General features: G+C 51.0%; 2 protein-coding genes across 3 annotated transcripts in view; both read left to right on the top strand.

Annotated features, from left to right (window-relative positions):
- The first annotated feature begins 4,389 nt into the window (after nucleotides 1–4,389).
- LOC124667320 (BTB/POZ domain and ankyrin repeat-containing protein NPR1-like) lies at nucleotides 4,390–9,020 on the top strand. The gene is made up of 4 exons (XM_047204623.1): nucleotides 4,390–4,938; nucleotides 6,914–7,661; nucleotides 7,840–8,040; nucleotides 8,497–9,020. Exons 1-4 carry the CDS (start codon nucleotides 4,393–4,395, stop codon nucleotides 8,757–8,759), a joined length of 1,758 nt encoding a protein of 585 aa, XP_047060579.1. The 5' UTR covers nucleotides 4,390–4,392; the 3' UTR covers nucleotides 8,760–9,020.
- Nucleotides 9,021–11,091: 2,071 nt separating this feature from the next.
- The window catches only part of LOC124667300 (cysteine-rich receptor-like protein kinase 26), a 38,371-nt gene continuing 27,887 nt past the window's right edge, over nucleotides 11,092–21,575 (top strand). Inside the window, exon 1 of one of the 2 annotated variants that reach the window (XM_047204605.1) lies at nucleotides 11,092–11,242. The gene's annotated coding sequence lies outside the window, so the exon portion shown is untranslated. Of the gene's footprint in view, nucleotides 11,267–21,575 lie in introns of both variants that reach the window. The other variant, XM_047204604.1, reaches the window with a different exon arrangement.

The following is a 21,575-nucleotide window of genomic DNA, read 5'->3' as shown; positions in this document are numbered from 1 at the left end:
CTTACCTGTCTTTGTATCTGTCCAGGGAAGATGACGACCCATCCCTGCGGTCAACCATGCTTATGGTGGATAGTACGTACAACGCAAAGACGTCTTCCTGTCTTCCGAGTGATACCATTGCAGTGATCCAACTAATCAAGAGCCTAAACGAACTGCTCTGATGATAAGAAAGATAGGTTCCACCCTACTCCATTTTTTCCATGTAACTTTTACTGCGCAGTGCCGTTGTGCCTCCCAAAGATCTGGGCTCGTCTGCATATATGCTGCGATAACTTTTTCTTCTCTTGGTATCAAGCAATTTATATTCCACCAGACGTGCATTGCACACACACAACAACTAGAAGAAAAAATGAGACAAACAAACACAAATATTAAACTGCAAATTGTGTTGGAATAATACTTCTGATTTAAGGCATACGACACCTTTGATCTAATTCCAGAATTATTCAAGACCGCCGCAGAAAAATATGGCACATCTAATTTTATTTTGTATGCATAGGATTTATTGTTTTTAGTACTTGCATAACTTGATGTTTACGTTATATTTCGCGCATGACACATTTTCTTCATGTCTCTCCTCTCGAGATGTTCATGCTATAGCAGGCATAATTTTGAACAATGTTTTGAATTTAATGAATTTCCACATTTTACGTCTTAATATGCACTTTGCGACACATTTTACCACATTTAGGACAACACCATCTAAGATGCCAATCTAAGAAAATCCAGGGACGGACCTAGCATTAAAATTGAGAGGGGGCAAGAATGTGATTATTAAGGAAAAATACTTTATTAAGGGGGGAGGGGGAAACCACTGTCTAAGCTTGATATTACAAAGGGCCTTGCCAATTCCCTGGATCCGCCCATGAGCAAATCTGATCTAGTTTTCACCTATTTTAAGTTTTGGCGTGTTTTATCAAGCGAGTCACGCTATCACTGTCATGTTGCGAGTTAAATTCTTATCCAATGCGACCTGGTTAAGCTGGACTGGCTTCCACATCAGTGGCGGAGCCAGCTTGTGTTAGGGTGGGGCTTGCTCATAGCATATATTTTAGTGAGACAATGGAGAAATCTATAAAAACTAGCTCATACATACATGCAATTATCTCACTTGCCCCACCCTAAGGAAAATTTCTAGATCCGCCACTGTTCCACATGCCCAAGTCAAATGCACATTCTCCTTGGACCTGAGCTGGGGATTGAGCGACGAGCTAGGATCAGATGAGTGCATCTCCAATGTTGATCGTCTCAGATCAATATGTGTAGGCCGGTAGCTTGACTAACGACAGTACGCACCTAAGTGAAAGATGCAGAACTTAAAAGGGATAAGAACTAGTACAAGGTTATTGGAATGGTGGTCTTTCGGAGGATTTTCTGCCAAGTGTGGTAAAACATGTCACAAATTTTAGGGGGTAAAATTTTCAATTCAATCGTCTTTATTTAACAAGATATCCTACATTGATTGACATACATGTGCTCAAAATTCCGTTGCTTCTAGTATGTTTGATTTATGATCTTATTTACACTAAACATTCTTGAAATGCATGTACACCTAAATGGTTCTATATTTCCTTATAAATGAATAGTGTCCAATTTAAAAGTGGTGTTTTGGCACATGGGACTGTATGCTCCCTCTATTTTGAAATGCATGGTACACACATTTAAAAAAAATTGAAAGGAAAAATTCGCACGTATATCTTCACGTGCTACGCGCTCACAAAGTCGTTTCATAAAAAATCGACTTGTCGTGTGACGTGTGTAAAAATGACAAAATTCAGTGCTAAAATAAGGCCTTTCAGGTGAAAGTTTTTTTCTCTTTTTTACATAGACCACACAAAATATTGGTTCCTTACGAAACTAGACGAACGCAAGCATATTGTGGAGATGTTCATGTAGAATTTTTCGTCAAAAAATTTGACATTTTGAAATATAATTTTTTGGTAGAGGGAGCATATGCACCCGAGAGTCGAATTGAATTTCTCAATGTAAAAATGCATGTAAGATTATAAGAAAGTAGCTTGTACTATAGATGTATGTGAATGTACACAAGTCCGTGATACTTATTTCCAAACGGAGGAAGTAGATGTCAGTACGGCTGTTTTTTTATGTTGTGCGGTTACTAGTTCCAGTTTCAGTGGATAGTGCTAGAATGCTTAATCTCTTTTTATTGGGAGAATTTAACTTCTATTCATTGTCTAAGTATAATCCATATCTAAATTTGTTTCACATGCATGATGTCTGAGGCATCGCCAGATAAACGATGCATGTGCCCGTATCACGGATATATCCCCACGGTACAATGGTCCATTCCTCCCCCAAAATGCTTGCACAATTCTAACCTCTTTCTTCTCAGTACACAACCAGAACCTCTCCAAACACGAAATGAAGGCACTGTCTCGATGGGTGCCAAAGGGCCGTACCAAACCCCATATTTTCTGCCCGTCCTTCTGATTTGGCATCTTTCTGATCTCATACACTGAACCACGACCCTCCCATTGTGGACCAGCAGCTAGTCGCCCTATAAACAAACCAATCACAGCTCAGTTTACCATCTTGTTTAGAGAGGCTCAGTTTATCATTGGCCAGTGCTCGAAAAATCTATGCTAGCTCAGAGGAATCTAAGCATCCGGCCAATGCCGGAAGAAGGCAGGTTAGCCTGTAGCTTTAGTTAATTGCGGCTGAACATACCGAAACAATGGGCCGGCACGGTCTCGCCGACTGCATCTCCTAGCGGCTTTGCGTTTGTTTGTTTAGGGAAAACGACGTGGCTAAGCTTGGGCGATGTGCGCTAGTGTCGATTGTTTAAGACCAGCACACGCAAACGCCACGCCGGTGCACGCATCCACGATCCAACGTTGGGAACTCAACTGAGCAACAACTTGTCTTTTCTCTTTCTCTTCCCATCCGGTGTTCATATCTTCAGCGGCTCCATCGTCTGAAGATACCGGTTTGATATTTCCGAGAAGTAACTACTCAGTATTTCTATGTAGTAGCATCTACATTTCTCTAATCATGCTACTGCTTCCGATCCATAATAAGTGCATGAGATTTACTTTGAATTAGCTTAAATTAAATCTAAATCGCAACACTTACTATGGATGGGGGAGGGGGAGATATTCACTTTGGCTCATAGGTGAATCTACATTTCGAAGTGTTAAAAAATTCTAAATTAATTTTTTTCATGTACATCTACATATTTTATGTTCGTACACAAGTTTAAAAAAAATAAAAATTATGTGGCTCCTGTAAAAAAGACAAATTTTGATGCTATAACACAACTACGTACAGAACATTTTTTTTTATCTTTTTTGTACACGCCACATAAAATGTTGTTTCTCCACGAAAACTTGTGCACTAACATAGAATGTCACGTTGTACACCAAAAAATTATGTCAGAAATTTTTGACATTTTTAAATTTTTTTTTAATTATTTTGTATAATGGAAGCATTTGCTCCTACGAGCCAAAACGCGAGAAAACGGTAATTTGTTATATGAAGTTTTATTTTGACCTCTAAAGTTGATGGCGGTTCAAATTAGTATATATGAGAAAGTAATCGAAAACAGAAATTATCTACGGACTACTGAGTATCACACAACGGTGAAAGAAAATATTCTAGTATGCATGGATAAGAAGGCGATATTCTCTTTGAGCCGGCCCCTTGCAAAGTCAACGTCTCTTAAGCTCGAGGCCAACCGGTTTTACTAGTCCAACAATGTCGCGTGCCGTCTCGTCGCTCCTATCAACCCGACCAAAATTTCTCCCTCCATCGAGGCATTAAAAGTTCGTCTGATAAGACACAATGTGAACTTTGTCTTGGTTGATTTCTCCGTTTCCCATTTCAAGGGCGGTTAGGGTACGTCTAGAGCAATACCCGTTTGATGAAGTTTGGGGCATGTTTAAGACATGGTTCAAAACAATTTGAGAAAGAAAATCCAAACATTTCCACAAAACCAGGACGAGCATCAATCATGGAGTGACATTTTTTGCAAGAGTATTTCTTGCGAGGTGTACCGGATTCATGAGGGACACTTGTTATCTTTTGTCATCCCTATTTTTCTAACTGCAGTAGCAACCGAACTAAACTAACTTTTGTGATTTCTGGTTTGTACTAAATACAGTAACAACCGTGTACCTAACTAACTTTAGATACAGAATGTATGAAACACTCTGGTCAACCCTGTGATTCTGTTTGCATAAACGCAGAAATGTCGGGCCTGAACTGCAAGATGGCACTGAATCCCCACGACCGTTTACTATTGATTTGGCTACTACTTGTTCAAGTATTAAACCATCCCTTTCTCCAAGCCCTGCCTCGCTTCGACTTCCTCGCGCCTTCCACCAACTGGCCGGGCTCCCTCTCCCTCCACCGGCCGCCGCACCGGCAGCGCCAATGGAGCCTCCTCCGACCAGCCACGTCACCACCGCCTTCTCCGACTCCGACAGCGTCTCCATGGAGGTCTCCGGCGACGCGCCCGACCCGGACCTGGAGGCGCTCCGCCGCCTCTCCGACAACCTCGCCGCCGCCTTCCGCTCGCCCGAAGACTTCGCCTTCCTCGCCGACGCCAGCGTCGCCGTGCCGGGCGCGCCCGACCTGCGCGTCCACCGCTGCGTGCTCGCCGCCCGGAGCCCCTTCCTGCGCGCCGTCTTCGCGCGCCGCGCCGCCGCCTCGCCGCCCGGCGCGGAGGCGGAGGGCGTCCGGCTGGACCTCCGGGAGCTCCTCGGCGACGAGGTGGAGGTCGGGTACGAGGCGCTGCAGCTCGTGCTCGACTACCTCTACAGCGGCCGCGTCGTCCGCGACCTCCCCAAGTCGGCCTGCGCCTGCGTCGACGACGACGGCTGCCGCCACGTCGGCTGCCACCCCGCCGTCTCATTCATGGCGCAGGTCCTCTTCGCCGCCTGCACCTTCCAGGTCGTCGAGCTCACCAGCCTCTTCCAGGTCCGCATCTCACCCTCCCCTGCTCCCTACGTCGCCATGCCCATGATTTCTTCAGCTCAGACGTTTATTGTGCCTTGCTCCTGGGATGCGCATCTGCTCACGCCTTCCGTGCGCCCGAACAGCAACTTCTAATGCTGCCTTTTGCTTGCTGCGCGCGAGGACGTTTGCTGTATGCGGCAAAATGGCCTTAAATCGCTTACTGCTCTGTTGTTTTTCTTTAATTTCAGTATACTTCTACAAAATAGCGTTCAGCATTGATTGCACGTTTCGGTGCTACAAGTATATATTTCAGCCAAATGGCATAGATCCATTTCATGTTTTCTCAGCTAAAAATTATCAATTTCAATGGTTTCACAAAGCAGCTAGCAGCATTACGTTTGAGCTGAATATATTCTGACCATGAAATTGGTGAAGTTTTTCGATGGGTGTTAGCCTGCTATGTTTAGTTGCTTGGGGATCAGTACTAACGTGCAACAGCCAATCAAGACTTTTTGCTCCATGATTCCTTCTTCATTTCAATTTTGTTTTCCACGTTTATTATGCTTGCTGGGAGATGCGTACTGCTCAGACGTTCCATGTTCTGAAGCGGTGAGTTTTAACGCTGCCTTTTCTTGAGGACGTTCGAGATGTGCGGCAAAATGGGCTTGAGGTCCCTACCATTACTGCTAAATTTCTGTAGCTTTAGTGCTTCTTCAGAATAGCGTTAAACACTAGAAATACATATGCTAAATGGGGAGCTTGTTCTGATTATACCGTGATCGTGAAATTTGGTGCTAGGACATGTGCAGCTGTTTGGTGATCTCTACTAGGCTCCATCACTCACCTAGGTTCAACAATCAAGACTCACTCCCATCTCAGTTTTAATCGAGTGGAAAATAAGTCTTATCCTTGTGTTTGGTGGTGTGAATGGGATGTCTCTTTCCATTCCAAAACTGTCCGGTTGAATGTGTTCAACGTGCAAATATTACAACTGGTAGTTCGAGGTGGTGTGTCATTTCGGTGCTATTTCAATGATTGTTATGTTGATAATGTTTCTGTAGTGAAAAGGAAAGTTACCTATCAAATCATGAGTTGTGTTCAATGGTACATGTGCCAACAAGCGACAGTTCTTCCATCACCCAAAAAAAAAAAAAAAGACAACAAAAGGCAGTTCTTCCTCATGATAAAGATGCTTGGATCTTACTTCTAGGTTGCATGAATGCAGATATTTGATGTATGTTCACAAACATTAGCATATAAATGCAGCACCCTCCCCAAACAACTTTCAAGTACAGCACTGGGATATCGTGACAATAAATATCTTTGAGTTTTCCACTTAATAAAGTTTTGGATATCAGTGCGTGTAAAGTGAAATATTGGAACAGACAAATATTTAAACCACATAAGATTCTTTATAATTATGCACATATTAGTTCCACAATTTCTCATTTTCCATTAGGACCATTAAACTTTCTTTTAAGCGGGAGTATTGCGTGCCCTTCTTTAGGTAAACTAGTCATCAACTTGTTCATCTGCAGAGGTAAGAAAATTTTCATTGTAAAAGTGTTTATAACATTTATTGTATGTGACAACTAACTTGGAAGACTCAGTACTTTTGAGTTTTGATTGGTTACTTAAAAATAATTAGTGACACAGCTGTAATTACTGTTGGATTAAATGGTTGTTATGTGTATGTATTCTTAAACTAGTGTCAGATTAGACCGTTTATCTGTATACGGTTTTATTCAACCATGTTGCAGTGGTGAGACTTCAGATTTGCAAGCATTTTTTAACCAATGATGTGTTTTTCCTTCTTTTTTTCCTTTTGAGATTCTTATCTGGGATTTGTATGTTGATGGCTCTTACTTGGCTGCAGTTGAATTGTATATATATCGTGTGATGATAGTTCTTGTCGACTTGTAGCAGTTAATGCTTTATGTTTTTTGCGTTTGTAAGAAGCCAGTACTAAGCCATGTTATGTACTTTTATCATGCAGCGGCGTCTCCTTGATGTACTTGATATGGTGGAAGTGGATAACCTTCCTTTGATCTTATGTGTTGCAAACTTGTGCAATAAATCTTGCACGAAACTGCTCGAAAGATGCCTTGATATGGTGGTCCGGTCAAATCTTGACATGGTTACTCTTGAGAAAGCGTTGCCTTCAGATGTTATCAAGCAAATTACTGATTCACGGCTAAGTCTCGGATTAGTTTCACCTGAAGACAATGGATTTCCTAACAAACATGTAAGAAGGATACTCAGTGCTCTTGATTCTGATGATGTGGAGCTTGTCAGGATGCTGCTCAAGGAAGGGCACACTAATCTTGATGATGCATTTGCATTGCACTATGCTGTAGAACACTGTGATTCAAAAATCACAACAGAACTGCTGGACCTCACACTTGCAGATGTTAATCTAAGGAACCCAAGAGGTTATACCGTTCTTCATATCGCTGCCAGGCGAAGAGATCCTAAAATTGTTGTGTCCCTTTTAACAAAGGGTGCTCGGCCTTCTGATCTTACAATTGATGGAAGAAAAGCAGTTCAAATTTCTAAGAGACTCACAAAATATGGGAATCACTTTGGTATTACTGAAGAAGGAAAACCGTCTCCTAAAGACTGGTTATGCATTGAGATACTGGAGCAAGCAGAAAGAAGGGATCCACAACTTGGAGAAGCATCGGTTTCTCTTGCAATGGCTGGTGAATGTCAACGTGGAAGGTTGTTGTACCTTGAAAACCGAGGTAACATTGATCTACAAATCGTGTACTGTTCAAAATTATCTGTTTGCTATCGTTTGCACTTGCTGGTGTTTTCCCTGTGGATTGAAGTTCTCCATGGGCAAACTAGCCAATGTGTAAGTTGTTCAAAATTATTCTCTTGGAAGTTGTGTTTTCACACAACTATTTTCATGCTATGTAGTTGCTTTGGCGAGGATAATGTTTCCAATTGAGGCAAGAGTAGCAATGTACATTGCTCAAGTGGATGGTACTTTGGAATTTAACCTTGGTTCTGGTGCAAATCCACGTCCTGAGATACAAGGGGGGACTGTTGATCTAAATGAAACTCCTTTCATAATGAAGGACGAACACTTAGCTCGGATCAGAGCCCTCTCAAAAACAGGTGAGGCTCAGCTCGCTTTTGTATAACGACGGCGCTTTTATATATCTGTATTACCAATCTAATAATAGCCACTTCTTTAGCTTGTCCGCTGCAACAATCTGAGTATGAAAAATGGTTTAGCTGGAGCTGAAATCACAGATTTCATTCCCCCTCCTCTTAATATGCCTACTATTGAGTGCCTTGAAAGGTTTACATAATATTGCACATCAATGGAAGAGTATAATTCTGGGCTTAACATGTGAATGGACATTCCGCTCTTTTGTGCATTAATAATGCTAATCCATACATGATATAAAGAACTGAAGACTAAAAAATGGTCTTTAGACTAAATAGGTTCACTTGACTCGTTCTTGTGTGACATAGTTGTGCACGAACTTTTTCATCATTCAATTATGAAATGAAAATTTTACCAAGCTTATGGCTCTTGACTAACTGCAATCTGAATGTTTATACCAGTTGAACTTGGTAAGCGCTTCTTCCCACGCTGTTCCAATGTGCTGGACAAGATCATGGATGATGAAGCTGAGCTGGCTGCCCTCGGAAGAGATACATCCACATCCACTGACAAGAAGAGGAGGTTTCATGATCTACAGGACTTGCTTCTGAAGGCATTCGACGAGGACAAGGAGGAGAATGACAGGTCGGCCCTTTCATCTTCCTCATCGTCGACGACGACATCCATTGGAGCAGGGAGATTGACAGTTCGGCCTAGGAGATGAGCACCTTGGCCGCATTCTTGCCATATTTGTAGCTGATTTTCTGTCTGAAGATGGTCGTCAGGTTTTCTTATTCTTCTGTTCCTCTTTTGTGTGGAAAAGATGCTTCTTTTCCATTTAACGTACTCAAAATAGTACTACCAGTCTAGCATCATGGTCAGATAGGGTTAGTGATGATGCTGTTGGCTTGGCCCTGTAGATCTCCTAGTTATGCTCCACTTTTTGCTTGTACAGTAACAGTAGTTCAGGCAGCTCTCGCTGTGGTTGTGTAATATGGACCGCTGAAACTCCCTGAGTTCTGAATTATGGTGTACAGTATTTTGTTGATCGAACAAAATGGACTCATGCAGTAGCAGCAGATCTTGGCCTCTGACTTTGATGATTGGTGAGAAAGAGAAAATGTTTCTGCTTTATCTGATAATTCTGCAGGACTCGAAAAGTAACTTGCTCCTTTCATAAATAAAAAGGACTGAATAAGGACTAGTGCTGCCTCTGTAGTTAATGCCTGAAGCATCTAGCACTAATGTGAAAAGTACCCTGTTTTTACCCCGTTACCTGCGTCTGGCACAGTAGAACAGCCTCCATTTAACTGTTCCTTGCCAAGTGAAAAATGTCTTGTTACCGACGCAGAGCAAAGTCACCTCCAAAAACAAATAAACCATGTACCGATAATGCGATGGATGGTGGGCTAGCGGTTACTCGTCATCTCCAACGGGGCGATCTAAATTGTGATCGGGCTATTTGCGAAGACGCAAACGTGGCTTCAATATGCGTCTCGGATGCGTCTGAACGGACGCTGCGCGGTCGTACTCTCTTCTCCCACGGGCCCGCCTGGCGACCCATACCGATGCGTCTTCTCAAGCGCGCTACGCCATGTTAATAGCGATGCTTCGCCTGCCGAGCGGCCGCCGCCCACCTCTGCCAATGAATTTAATGACGTGTCGCGCCCCTCGGCAGCCTTCGGCGTATATAAAGAGGGTGCGCACTCGGCTGCCTCATCAAATCATCTCCTCCCCACAAACCCTAGCCGCACAACCTCCACCATAGCGCCGCCCCCCACAAACCTTTGAGGGAATCCATGGTTGGTCCAGGTGGCCAGCGTGGCGGTCGAGGCCCGTGGTCACCGTGACGGAGTAGCATCACCCCGCCGCGCGCCGTCGCCTGCGCCGTCATCATCCTCGCAAGAGACGGGGTGTTTTGAGTTCATCCTCCGCACCGACGAGGACCCCTCAGCATCAAGCGGCTGCCGGACAAGTTCTCCGAGTTCGTCGACGACACCGAGCCGACGGAGTTGCAGCTGCGGGAGGTCAGATGTGGCATAAGACGGGAAGGGCAAGATGTACCTGCACATCGGGTGGGACAAGTTCGCCCGCGCCCAGAACCTCGAGGCCAGCTGCCTGCTCACCTTCCTCTACGAAGAGAACGGCGAGATGATCGTCAAGGTGTTCGACAAGACATCATGCCTCATGCACTAACACACTGACGAGTCCGGCGAGGACACCGACAGCTAGTGTTATTTCAATGTTCTTTCTTGCAGCGAAGATGACTACCGACCAATTGAAACCACTTGTGTAGGTTTATGTATGTTCTTCCTGCGTATCGAAGAACAACATGGCGCTCAGAGCTAGAGTGTTCTTTCTTCGCATCGAAAACGCGAAACATGCGAAGCTAACACTAATTAGGTTTTCATATTTTGCAATATTTTAACCATGTTTCAAACTACGTAGTAGTTTGTGTACTGTTTATATCGGGAGTGATATTTGGCACACTAACACTAGTTAGGTTTTCATATTTTGCAATATTTTAACCATGTTTCAAACTACGTAGTAGTTTGTGTACTGTTTATATCGGGAGTGATATTTGGCGTATGGTCCATTTATTTTGAAATACATGTTAGACACATTTTGAAATATCAAAAAGATTGAAATAAAAATTTCGCACGTAACTCACAAAGCTGTTTCATGAAAATTCGACTTATCATGTAGCGTATGTAAAAAGTAAAAAATTTGGTGCCAAGATAAAGGCTTATCACAAGATAATTTTTTTTCTTTATCACATGGACTACAAAAAATATAGTTTTTTTCGTGAAACTTGATGAACACATATATTATGGAGATGTGCATTAAAAAGAAACTGTAAATTTTTTGACACTTTGAATTTTTTTTATGGTAGAGGGATCATACGTACTCGGGAGCCGAATTGAGTTTCTAATTTATATCCATGTTTAAATAAAAAAATAAAAAATAGTTTAAAAAAATGCGTTGCTATTAATTTGCATCGTATTGTTGGAGATACCCTGAGCTCAAGAATCCGACCATGGGTTCAAACTTCAAAGTCTAGTCATCTTGTGGCTGTCGTAGTTTTCGTCGGAAGACCTTGCCTTTACCTCAGAGAAGCCGTGTCCTGCATTTTTCTACTTCCGCTTCCCACTCCCCAGAAGCGACTCCGCGGGCGGTGTTGTGCCAGTCGAGTCGTCGGCGAGGCAGGTGACGACGGCGACCTCCCTCGTGGTGCGCTTTCTTCTCCGTTAATTCTCTTGATTTCCTTGCGGCTGTTCTTCAATCGTCAGAATCCTCACGCGAGCTGTAGATGCAAGATCGCGTTTAAACCTGGAACCAGATGGAAATTCGGGTCGTGGTTCGATGCAGCTGTCGTGAATACGGCTCTGAAATTGCTCTGTTTGAAACCTCCATTTTTTTCAAAGCCAAAGTATATCAATACCATAGTATTTCAGTGTCCGGCCAAGCAATACTTCAGTTTATTTATCCTTTCTCAGTTTTACCAAAAAAGGGAGACCCTTTTTTTCTAATACTTCAAAAAGACAGCAGTTTCGAGGATACTATGGCTTCCAAATCTGCAATATGTTCCGTTTGGCAGCGAAGTATATTTAAAGTATTTATAAAATACTGTAGTTTTAAAAAATACTGTGGTTTCAAATACTTTGTGGTGTTTGGCTGGAACAAGAAAACTGCACTTTCAATACTTCAGTATTCTCCAAAACAAAGTATTTTCACAGTATTAGAAAAAGAGATCTGGACCTCTTTTTTCCAAAACTGAGAAACGCTAGAAAAAAAAGTTCCTCCGAATCTGGTCGCTCAGGGTGCAAGTGGGACAAGATGCGGGGGCCCACAGATGTGCCGCTTGTGCCTCAATTGATAAGCAGGATGCCGCAACAGTCCACAAAATCTAAAAGCATTTAGGCGGGCCCCCGCCTAAGCCCACACAACGTACACATATCTGAAGCCTTTACTCTCTCCACGCCTTATCCTCGTCGACGGAATCTGGTACCGGGGCGAAGGTCCATCTCTCGGAGCCGGAAGAGGAGCTCTGGCGCCCGGCGCGGCGGCGCTGGCCAAGATGGCCAGGCGCGCTCCCCCATCTTCTGCACCTCCGCCAAGGCCCCCTCCCTCCACCTCCTTCTGTGGCACTCGTGCCGGCATGGGCGGCGCCGCCCACGGCCGTTCCTAGGCAGGGCGCGCCCCTGTTTGAGGAGTGAATCGACGCCTCGCTCAGCGTGGTTCGAGATAGAGGAAGGAAGAACGATGGTGGTCTCTAGCGCGCCGGGACAGCGGCCATGGCGGAAGGTCGCTGTGCTCGATACTCGGCTATGCGGGCCTGGAAGTGGGCCTTGTGATTAGCCGCTTAATTCAACATAAATAATCATGTCTACTGCGGGCGTCCGCACACGATTATTTGCCTGGCGGTTGTGGGGCGCCGCAGACGGCCCGAGTCCGCTTGCACCAGTGGTCGCATGCTTGATCCGTCGCCGGCCTATTTTTTGTGTGGATTCTCGTCGGTGTCATAGAGAAAGCAAGAGACGGGCAGACGGCAATGAAGAGAAGACAAATACCACCGATCGTGGAATAATCGATCTATTCAATAGAACAATAGGTACTGCATGGATCAAACGGGTAGCTACTAATTGATCTAGTATATTGCTACTGCAGGGAGGCTAGATCTACCAACCAGCTTGGTAGGGGCTAGGGTTCCACCGGATCTAGGCGGAGGTTGTAAGGGTGGAAGTGAGGGCGGAGAGGCTGGAAGGCTCGGCGCCGGCGGCTGGGCGCCGTCGCGGAGGAAGGAGGCGGCGGCTAGGGTTGGGTGCGGCTGGGCGCAGGGGGTCTCCCGTCTCCCTTCAGGAGACGAGACAGTATGATTAATCACGAAGGGTACATGTGTTTATATAGGAGGACGGCCTCCTCTAAACCCTAATTTGCTTGAACTAAGCCCCTAATTTACTTGGGCTAAGCCCACAACTAGCCACTAGTGGGCTTCTTGCGTGTATAGGTCAGACCAACCATAACATCTCTCCCCGCCTTCTCAAACAGCTCGTCCTCGAGCTGAACTTCTGGAAAATGCTGGCGGAGATCTTCAAGCTTCTCCCAAGTCGCCTCGTCCTCTAGCATGCCTGTCCAATGCACCAAGACGTGCCAAACACCACGTCGCTGCTGGGCCTTCATCACGCGAGCCACACTCGCCGGGGCAGGCTCGAGACGCCCATCCGAAGTAGGTGGAGGACCTGGTGGTGCAGACGGAGGGTCGCCACGGTAGGCCTTCAGGAGGCCGACGTTGAAGACATCGTGGAGGCGCGAGCCCGCGGGCAGCTCAAGACGGTAGGCGAGCGTGCCGATGCGCTCCAGCACACGGAAGGGACCGGCGTAACGAGGTCCCAACTTGCGCCTGGAGCGCGGGTCCAAGGACTGGGTCGTCCGGTGAAGAAGGCGTAGCCAGACCCAGTCGCCCACCGCAAACTCCGCCTCGCGATGGTGTGCATCATAGTACCTCCTGGCCAGCTGCTGAGCCTGAAGAAGTCGCTGGCGCGTCTCAGCCAGTATCTCGCCGCGGATACACCGTAGGTCATCCGCCGTCTCAGTACGTGCCGTGCCAGGCGCATAGGGAAGCATCGCCGGCGGTGGCCTCCCGTAGACCACCTCAAAGGGAGTGGCGTGCAGCGTGGAGTGGTAGGACGTGTTGTAGCAGTACTCGGCCCACGCCGGCCCAGTCCACCCAAGCTCGTGGACGATCCCCGGTGATGCAGCGCAGGTACATGGCGATGATCTTGTTGACGACCTCGGACTGGCCGTCCGTCTGAGGATGAAACGCCGTGCTCATGCGGTGCTTCACGCCCGCCAAACCAAAGAGGTCCCTCCAGACGTGACCCGTGAACACAGGATCACGATCACTGACGATGGAGGACGGAAACCCGTGGAGGCGAACGATGCCGTCGAAGAAGGCGCGTGCCACGGACGCCGCCGTATAGGGATGGCCGAGGGCGATGAAGTGCGCGTACTTGGAGAAGCGGTCGACCACCGTGAGGATGGCGGACTTGCCGCCAACCGTCGGCAGCCCCTCGATGAAGCCCATGGAGATGTCCGCCCACACCTGGGACGGCACGTCCAGCGGCTGCAGTAAGCCCGCCGGACGGAGCGTCTCCCTCTTGTTCCGCTGGCATGTGACACACGCCCGCACCCAGTCTCGCACCAGGGCACCATCCCCTGGAATGTAAAAATCAGCGCGGAGACGGTGCAGGGTCTTCTGGACGCCCTCGTGACTGCGGCAGAATGCGCCAAGGACAAGGCCCGGTGGCGCAGGTCTCCATGATCCGGCACGAAGATGCGGCGCCCATGGAGGAGTAGTCCCTTGTCCGGGCGCCATGGCGCGGCCAGCTCGCCGTCGGTCGGGCGCCGGCGCAGCCTGCCGCGCATCCGCGACCTCGGCAGTAGCGCGGCGAACCTCGTCGATGAAGGCGAAAGATGGCCCGGAGTGGATGCAGAGGGCCGCACCGACCGTGGGCGCGTCCACGGCATCGTCAACGTCGCGGCGGGACAGGGCGTCGGCGACTGTGTTGAGGCGGCCGGGGCGGTACTCGACGGTGAAGTCGAAGCCGAAGAGCTTGCTGATCCACTGATGCTGCGGCACTGTGGAGAGGCGCTGATCCAGTAAGAACTTCAGGCTGTAGTGGTCCGTGCGCACACGGAACATCCGGTCCCAAAGATACGCCCGCCAGTGGCGCACCGTCTGGACCAGCCCGATCAGCTCGCGCTCATATGCGGCGAGCTTGTGGTCGCGCGCGGCGAAGGGGCGACTGAAGAAAGCGAGTGGCCCCTCGCCCTGGTGAAGGACGGCGCCGAAGCCGATGCCGGAGGCGTCGCAGTCCACCACGAACGGCTTGTCGAAGTCTGGCATCTGAAGAACGGGGCCCGTCGTGAGTGCCCGCTGCAGGGCGGCGAAGGCCGTGGCCGCCTCCTCGTCCCAGGAGAAGGCGTCGCGGCGAAGCAGGCGCGTGAGAGGCGCGGCGATGAGGCCGAAGTCCTGGATGTACCGCCGGTAGTATCCTGCGAGGCCCAAAAATCCGCGAAGAGCTCGTGGCGACTGGGGCGTCGGCCGGGCGGCGACGGCGGCGACCTTCTCCGCGTCCATCGCGACACCGTCGGCGGAGATGACGTGGCCCAAGTACGCGACGGAGGTCGTGCTAAACGAGCACTTCGAGCGCTTGAGATGAAGACGATGCGCTCGAAGCTCGTTGAAGATGATGGCCACGTGCTGCAGGTGCTCTGCCCATGATGCGTTGTAGATCAAAATATCATCAAAGAAAACAAGCACAAAGCGGCGTAAGTAGGGGCTGAGCACGTCGTTCATCAGGGCCTGGAAGGTCGCCGGCGCGTTGGAGAGGCCGAACGGCATCACCAAAAACTCGTAGTGGCCATGGTGAGTGCGGAACGCCGTCTTGGCGATGTCGTCCGGTGCATGCGCACCTGATGATAGCCCGAGCGCAAGTCGAGCTTGGTGAAGAAGCGCGCGCCATGCAGCTCGTCCAGGAGCTCATCCACGATGGGGATGGGGAACTTGTCCTTGGATGTGACGGTGTTGAGGGCGCGGAAGTCGATGCAGAAGCGCCACGTGCCGTCGGCCTTGCGCACAAGGAGCACGGGGGCGCAGAACGGCGATGTCGAAATCCGAATGATGCCCTGTGCTAGCATGACCGCCACCTGGCGCTCGAGCTCGTCCTTCTGCAGCTGGGGGTACCGGTACGGCCGCACAGCGACGGGTGCCGTGTTCGGCAGCAGGTGTATGCGGTGGTCACAGGGCCGCGAGGGAGGGAGGAGCAGGTGTATGCGGTGGTCACAGGGCCGCAGGTGTATGCGGTGGTCACAGGGCCGCACAGCGACGGGTGTCGTGTTCGCCAGCAGGTGTATGCAGAGGTCGCCGTGCTGCTGCAGTAAGTCGGCCAGGAGCGGATGCGCCTCGTCAAGCGAGGCGGCCATCAGGTGGAGCTGCGGGGATGCGCCAGTGTTGCCCAAGCCCGTCCAGTGAACACGGCGGCCGCCCTCGCGCCAGAAGATGAGGGACAGCACGTCGAGGTCCCACAGGATGGGGCCTAAGGTGCTCAGGAAGTCGAGGCCGAGGATGAAGTCGTAGCAGCCCAAGTCGATGCCGACGCGAGCCGATGGAGAACAGCTCGTCGCCTACGAGCACGGGAACCTGTCGCGCCACGCCCTGACACGTAAGACGGTCCCCGTTGGCGACGGTGACGCTGTACTTCTCCGATCCCGCCGGCTGGAGAGCGAGGCGGCGCATGGCGGTGTTGGACAGGAAGTTGTGCGTCGAGCCCGTGTCCACCAGCGCAGTGAGACGCTCCTCACCGATCGTCACCGGGAGCAGCATCGTCTTTGCCGTCTTAATGCCCGCCATAGCATGAAGAGAGACGACGAAGGCGGACGCGTCGACCGGCGCGTAGGTCGTGACACCAGCCTCAGTGACGGTGGCGGCCGCGAGCTCGGCCTCCACGTCGGCGTCGTCAACGGTCTCCAGGTAGAAGAGGCGGGCGCAAGTGTGGCCCGGTGCGTACTGCTCGTCGCAGTTGAAGCACAGCCCCTTGCGGCGCCGCTCGAGCTGCTCCGCAGACGTCAGCCGCTTGAAGGGGCGAGTCGGCGCAGGAGGGCCCGCGGGCGCAGCGGCCGGCGCGGGGCGCGGCCGGGCGGTGGGCGTCGGGGCGAGTCGGAGCGCGGGACGAGCGCTGACACGTTGCGCGTAGACCTGCTGCATGGCGATGGCACGCTGCTCGTAGGCCCGTGCGTAGTACATGGCCGTCTGTAGGTCCTGAGGCTCGCGCATCTCGACGTCGACGCGGATGTAGTCGGGGAGGTCGCCGACGAAGAGATCGGCGCGCTGCCGCGCCGAGACGCCCGGGGCATGGCACGCAAGCGCCTGAAAGCGGTCGGCGAAGTCCTGGACCGTGGTGGTGAAGGCGAGGCGTCCCAGCTCGGCGAGGCAGCTGCCGCGGAGGGTCAGCCCAAACCGCTGGAGGCATAGGTCGCGGAAGCGCTCCCAGGACGGCATCCCGCCCTCGTCCTGCTCGAGGGCGTAGTACCAAGTCTGCGCGGCGCCCCGTAGGTGATAGGAGGCGATCCACGTGCGGTCGGCGCTGAGCGTCCGCTGCCCCCGAAAGAACTGCTCACACTGGTTCAGCCAGTTCAGGGGGTCGGTGGCGCCGTCGTAGGTGGCGAACTCTAGCTTGGTGAAACGGGGCGGCTGCTGCGCCAGAGGCGTGACCCCGTAGGCGCCCTCCTGGCGGCCCGGGGTGAAGGACGTGCTCTCGGCGAAGGGGGCAGCAAACCCGCCAGGACCGCCAAAGGTGTGGGCGGGCTGCTGAACCGTCGTCCGCGCCATAGTCTGAGTGTAGACGGGCGACGCGTCGATCCAGGTGGGATTGGCGAGGGCGATGGCGGCCACCACGCGGGGCGGCCCTTGCTGGCGACGGAGGCGAGCGATGTCGGGGTGGCGGACAGGGCCGGGACGGCGGCCGGTGGGGGCGGCGGGTGCTGGCCGGCTTTGATCTCCGCGAGCTCGAAGCGGATGGCGCGGAGACTGTCGGCGAGGTCCGCCAGTGTAGCGGGCAGGAGGTCGAGGCCCGTGGGGGCGGCGGCGGCGGCCTGGATGGCAGCGGCGGCGGTGGCCCCCTGGTCTCCATCGGCGGCGGCGGCGGCCCCCGCCGGCGGCTGGGCGCCTGTCATGGCGGCGGAGGTGGCGGGGGTGGTGTTGGTGGCAGCGGCGGACGTGGCGGTGATGGGTTCGATGGGGAGGCTGTTGGAGCCCATTAGACCTAGGCAATCTGATACCAAAGTGGTAGGGGCTAGGGTTCCACTGGGTCTAGGGCGGAGGTTGTAAGGGTGGAAGTGAGGGCGGAGAGGCTGGAGGGCTCGGCGCCGGCGGCTGGGCGCCATCGCGGAGGAAGGAGGCGGCGGCTAGGGTTGGGTGCGGCTGGGCGCGAGGGTCTCCCGTCTCCCTTCGGGAGACGAGACGATATGATACTGAATATTTGTCTGATTAATCACGAAGGGTACATGTGTTTATATACGAGGACGGCCTCCTCTTTTTCGATAAAGGGAATATATTAATATCAAAACGATACCAAATACACCCAGCCTCTGCAACAACACACCACCCTAATGGCACTACAGTTGCACACAACCAAGAAAAGAAAAGAAAACTGAGAAACAAAAGTCCCGCTACAGTATCTCGGGCCTAACAACATCAATACATCCACCGCCAAGACAACACCTGAAATACAGAATCTCCAAAAACGACGCCTCCAAGAAGGGAATAGTGCGCGAACAGCATCATCGCCCGATCAACGATCTTAGGTTTTCACCCTGAAGATAGTCCCCGCTCTCAAAACAATGCCTCCAACAAGGTCATTGCCAGGCACAACCGAGCTAAGGCCGGACCTTGGGTTTTCACCCCGAAAGGTAGGACTCGAACTTCACCTGTGTTGTCGCCCCCACTTTCATACCGCTGCCGTGAAGCCCGGAACACCAAGCAAGTCCCTCAACAACGCGGAGACTTGAACCTCCCTTAGCTAGTCCTCCCTCCGGCCTTCATGAACTTCTCTTCTTCCGACTTTCATCATGGATCCATAGTCACTTGATGTCAACACAGAAAAAGAGCTTCGCGCCGCTCCCTCCAGAACCAATCGGTCGGAATAAAAGCATGGGTGCGCACGACCGAATACCACCGATCCAGCAAACTCCAAGCAAAAAGCACTGTCACATTCGCCGGCGGAGCCTTCCGGAACTCAACACTCCGGCTAGATCACGAGTCCAGGCCTCCGGTAGGTCTTCCTCTTCACGCAAGAGAGACCCTAGGACCACCGCCTTTATTCAGGTCGGACCCTGTTATCACCAGAATTTGACCGGATCAGAGGTGGGCCACGATTGAAGATGGGCTTGAAGAATATACATAGAAGGAATACATGAATCGGCCTTGTATACCAAGTTTGGGCTAGTTTGCCCGTGTATCTGTAACATAGTAGGATACGTGTCGTTTAGTAGTTAGAGTTTAACCCGTGCACGGTTAGGTGCACGCCTGAATTAGAAAGTCCCCCGGACTATAAATATGTATCTAGGGTTTATGAAATAAACAACAATCACGTTCACCACAAACCAATCTAGGCGCATCGCCAACTCCCCGTCTCGAGGGTTTCTTCCGGGTAAGCACCATGCTGCCTAGATCGCATCTTGCGATCTAGGCAGCACACGTTTATTCGTCGTTCATGCGTTGCTCGTCATCGAAGCCTTTTTGATGGCGAGCAACGTAGTTATCATAGATGTTTTAGGGTTAGCATTGTTCATCACATCATATGCTATCGTCGTGCAACCCTTAGGCATCTAGCCGCCCTTACACCTATCTTGGGTGTAAGGGCGGCACCCCGCTTGATCATTGTCTAGTAGATTCGATCCGTTATGATTGCTCCTTGTTCTTCAAGGATTAGTTTAATATCTGCATTGTTAGGCCTTACAAACGGGTCGAAGGATCCGATGGCGCGTAGGGTGTAGTTTGCTAGCCCTAGACGAGATGTTCCGAGGATCAACTTTGTGTTGATTTTTAGGCCTTGTCTAGGGTCGGTTTACGATCACCGTGCGTGGCCGCCGTGCTCGATCACGAGTAGGATGTTCCGATTATGCGGTGAAAACCCCAAATCGTAGTAGGTCGCTTTAGCTTTATCTTGATCAAGCAGGACCACCATCTGATCGTACACCTCATACGTATCATGGGTGGATCGGCTCTTTGAGCCGATTCACAGGATAACCTGAGAGCCGATCGAGGCTCGTATTTAACGTTTACGTGTATGCCATGCAGGAAACTAAGCGAGGCATCATCCAACACCTTCCCGACCAGGTATAGGTCAGGTGGCACGCCCTTGCATCAGCATCGGACGTGCGTGCCGAAGGCTTTGCGGGCCGTCGCTCGGAGGGACCAGGGCCAGCCGCAGTCCCGGGAGATTCCCGGCTCTACGGTGTTGCCCGTCGCTGCCCGCCGGTGGGTTTCGACCGCAACACATTCCGGCACGCCGGTGGGACAATCTTCGACATCAACCGCGTCGCCATCTACATCCGAGATGGCGGAAGGCACTCCGGTCAAGTACGAGGATCCGACCGAGGAGCTCAAGAAGAAGCATGACGAGATCAAAGCGGTCCTCGAAGCCGACCTCATCGGCTCTTTCCACGGAACCCGCTCACATGGCATCGGGTGGAAAGGGTTCTCACCTGAAGGCGCGCTCGATGGAGTGGACCCGTCCACCCCGTCGAAGAACGCACCGAGTCGCTGCGTCGAGGAGATCAACTTCATGGTGGCTCATTCGCCGCACCGCCATTCCGAGAGCCTCGGTGAACACTTTGGAGCGTGTCGCTCGCGCGTGATCCAGGAAATCATGAGCCATCGGTATTCTCCGTCGGGACCAGCTCCGGGGACTTACCAAGGAGAGATGCCACTCCGGTCCCGTCCACCGCCGCCGTTCGCGTTGGCAGCACTCGGAAGTGCCGAGTTCATCGGCATACGTCGTCTACAAGATTGGTGGTGACCCTAGTGACTACCAATTCTTACATGAGGCGCCCAAGGAGACCCCCACGGATACACGTGCGCATACGTGCCGACCGCAATGAACTCGGGCACTCTCGAACCAGCTGCAACAGCGAGGGACTTACGGAACAGCGAGGAGGAACGTCGGGAACGGATCTTGAGAAGCGGACGTGGCTAGCTAAGTACGCCACTCCGACAAACCTCCGGAGCTCAGCTTCGCAGCTTGGCTCGGAGCTGGAAAAGCAAGCATGGCTGGCTAAATATGCCACCCCGGCGAATCTTCGAGTTCGACGCCTGCAGCCATCACCGCGGATCAGATTTGTACAATTCGAAAGACCGGTTCGGCATGATGCCGAAAAGGAGGACAATCGGCTATTCCAAGCCGTACCCCAACGAGTACGAGTTGATCCCGCTACCACCCAAATATCGGCTCCCCGACTTCACAAAGTTTAATGGATCGAGATGGTTCCAGCTCCATCGAGCATGTGAGCCGATATTTGGCACAGTCGGGCACGATCTCGAGCATCGGACGAGCTGCGTGTGAGGTTCTTCGTACAGTCCCTCACAGGATCGGCTTTCGGGTGGTACACATCGCTGCCACCAAACTCAATCCGGACTTGGAAGCAGTTGGAAGAACAGTTCCACGTGCAGTATCACTCAGAGGCTTCCGAGGCTGGCATTGCCGATCTAGCACAAGTACGACAGAAGCGCGGAGAAACAGTGGCAGAATACGTCCAGCGCTTCAGGACCGTTAGGAACCGATGCTATTCGGTTCATGTAAGTGAAAAAGAAGCAGTCGAGTTGGCGGCGGTGGGTCTCTCATCATCGATCAAGGACGTGGCCTCCCAAGCAGACTACCCTTCGCTGGCGCACATGGTGCAGAAGCTGTCAGCATATGAACAGCGCCACCCAGATGTTTACCAGGATAAATTCAAGCGTGCGGTGGTCCTGGTTGAGGCG

The sequence above is a fragment of the Lolium rigidum genome, chromosome 6 (assembly GCF_022539505.1).
Source record: "Lolium rigidum isolate FL_2022 chromosome 6, APGP_CSIRO_Lrig_0.1, whole genome shotgun sequence".
Taxonomy (NCBI): domain Eukaryota; kingdom Viridiplantae; phylum Streptophyta; class Magnoliopsida; order Poales; family Poaceae; genus Lolium; species Lolium rigidum.
This window is presented reverse-complemented; position numbering and strand designations above follow the sequence as displayed.

Bases quoted from the DNA above. Each gene is read 5' to 3' on its own strand.
- LOC124667320 (XM_047204623.1), top strand. From the start codon at position 4,393: ATGGAGCCTCCTCCGACCAGCCACGTCACCACCGCCTTCTCCGACTCC. The intron at 4,939-6,913 runs GTCCGCATCTCA...TTTATCATGCAG, and splicing joins AGCTCACCAGCCTCTTCCAG to CGGCGTCTCCTTGATGTACT. The intron at 8,041-8,496 runs GTGAGGCTCAGC...TGTTTATACCAG, and splicing joins CAGAGCCCTCTCAAAAACAG to TTGAACTTGGTAAGCGCTTC.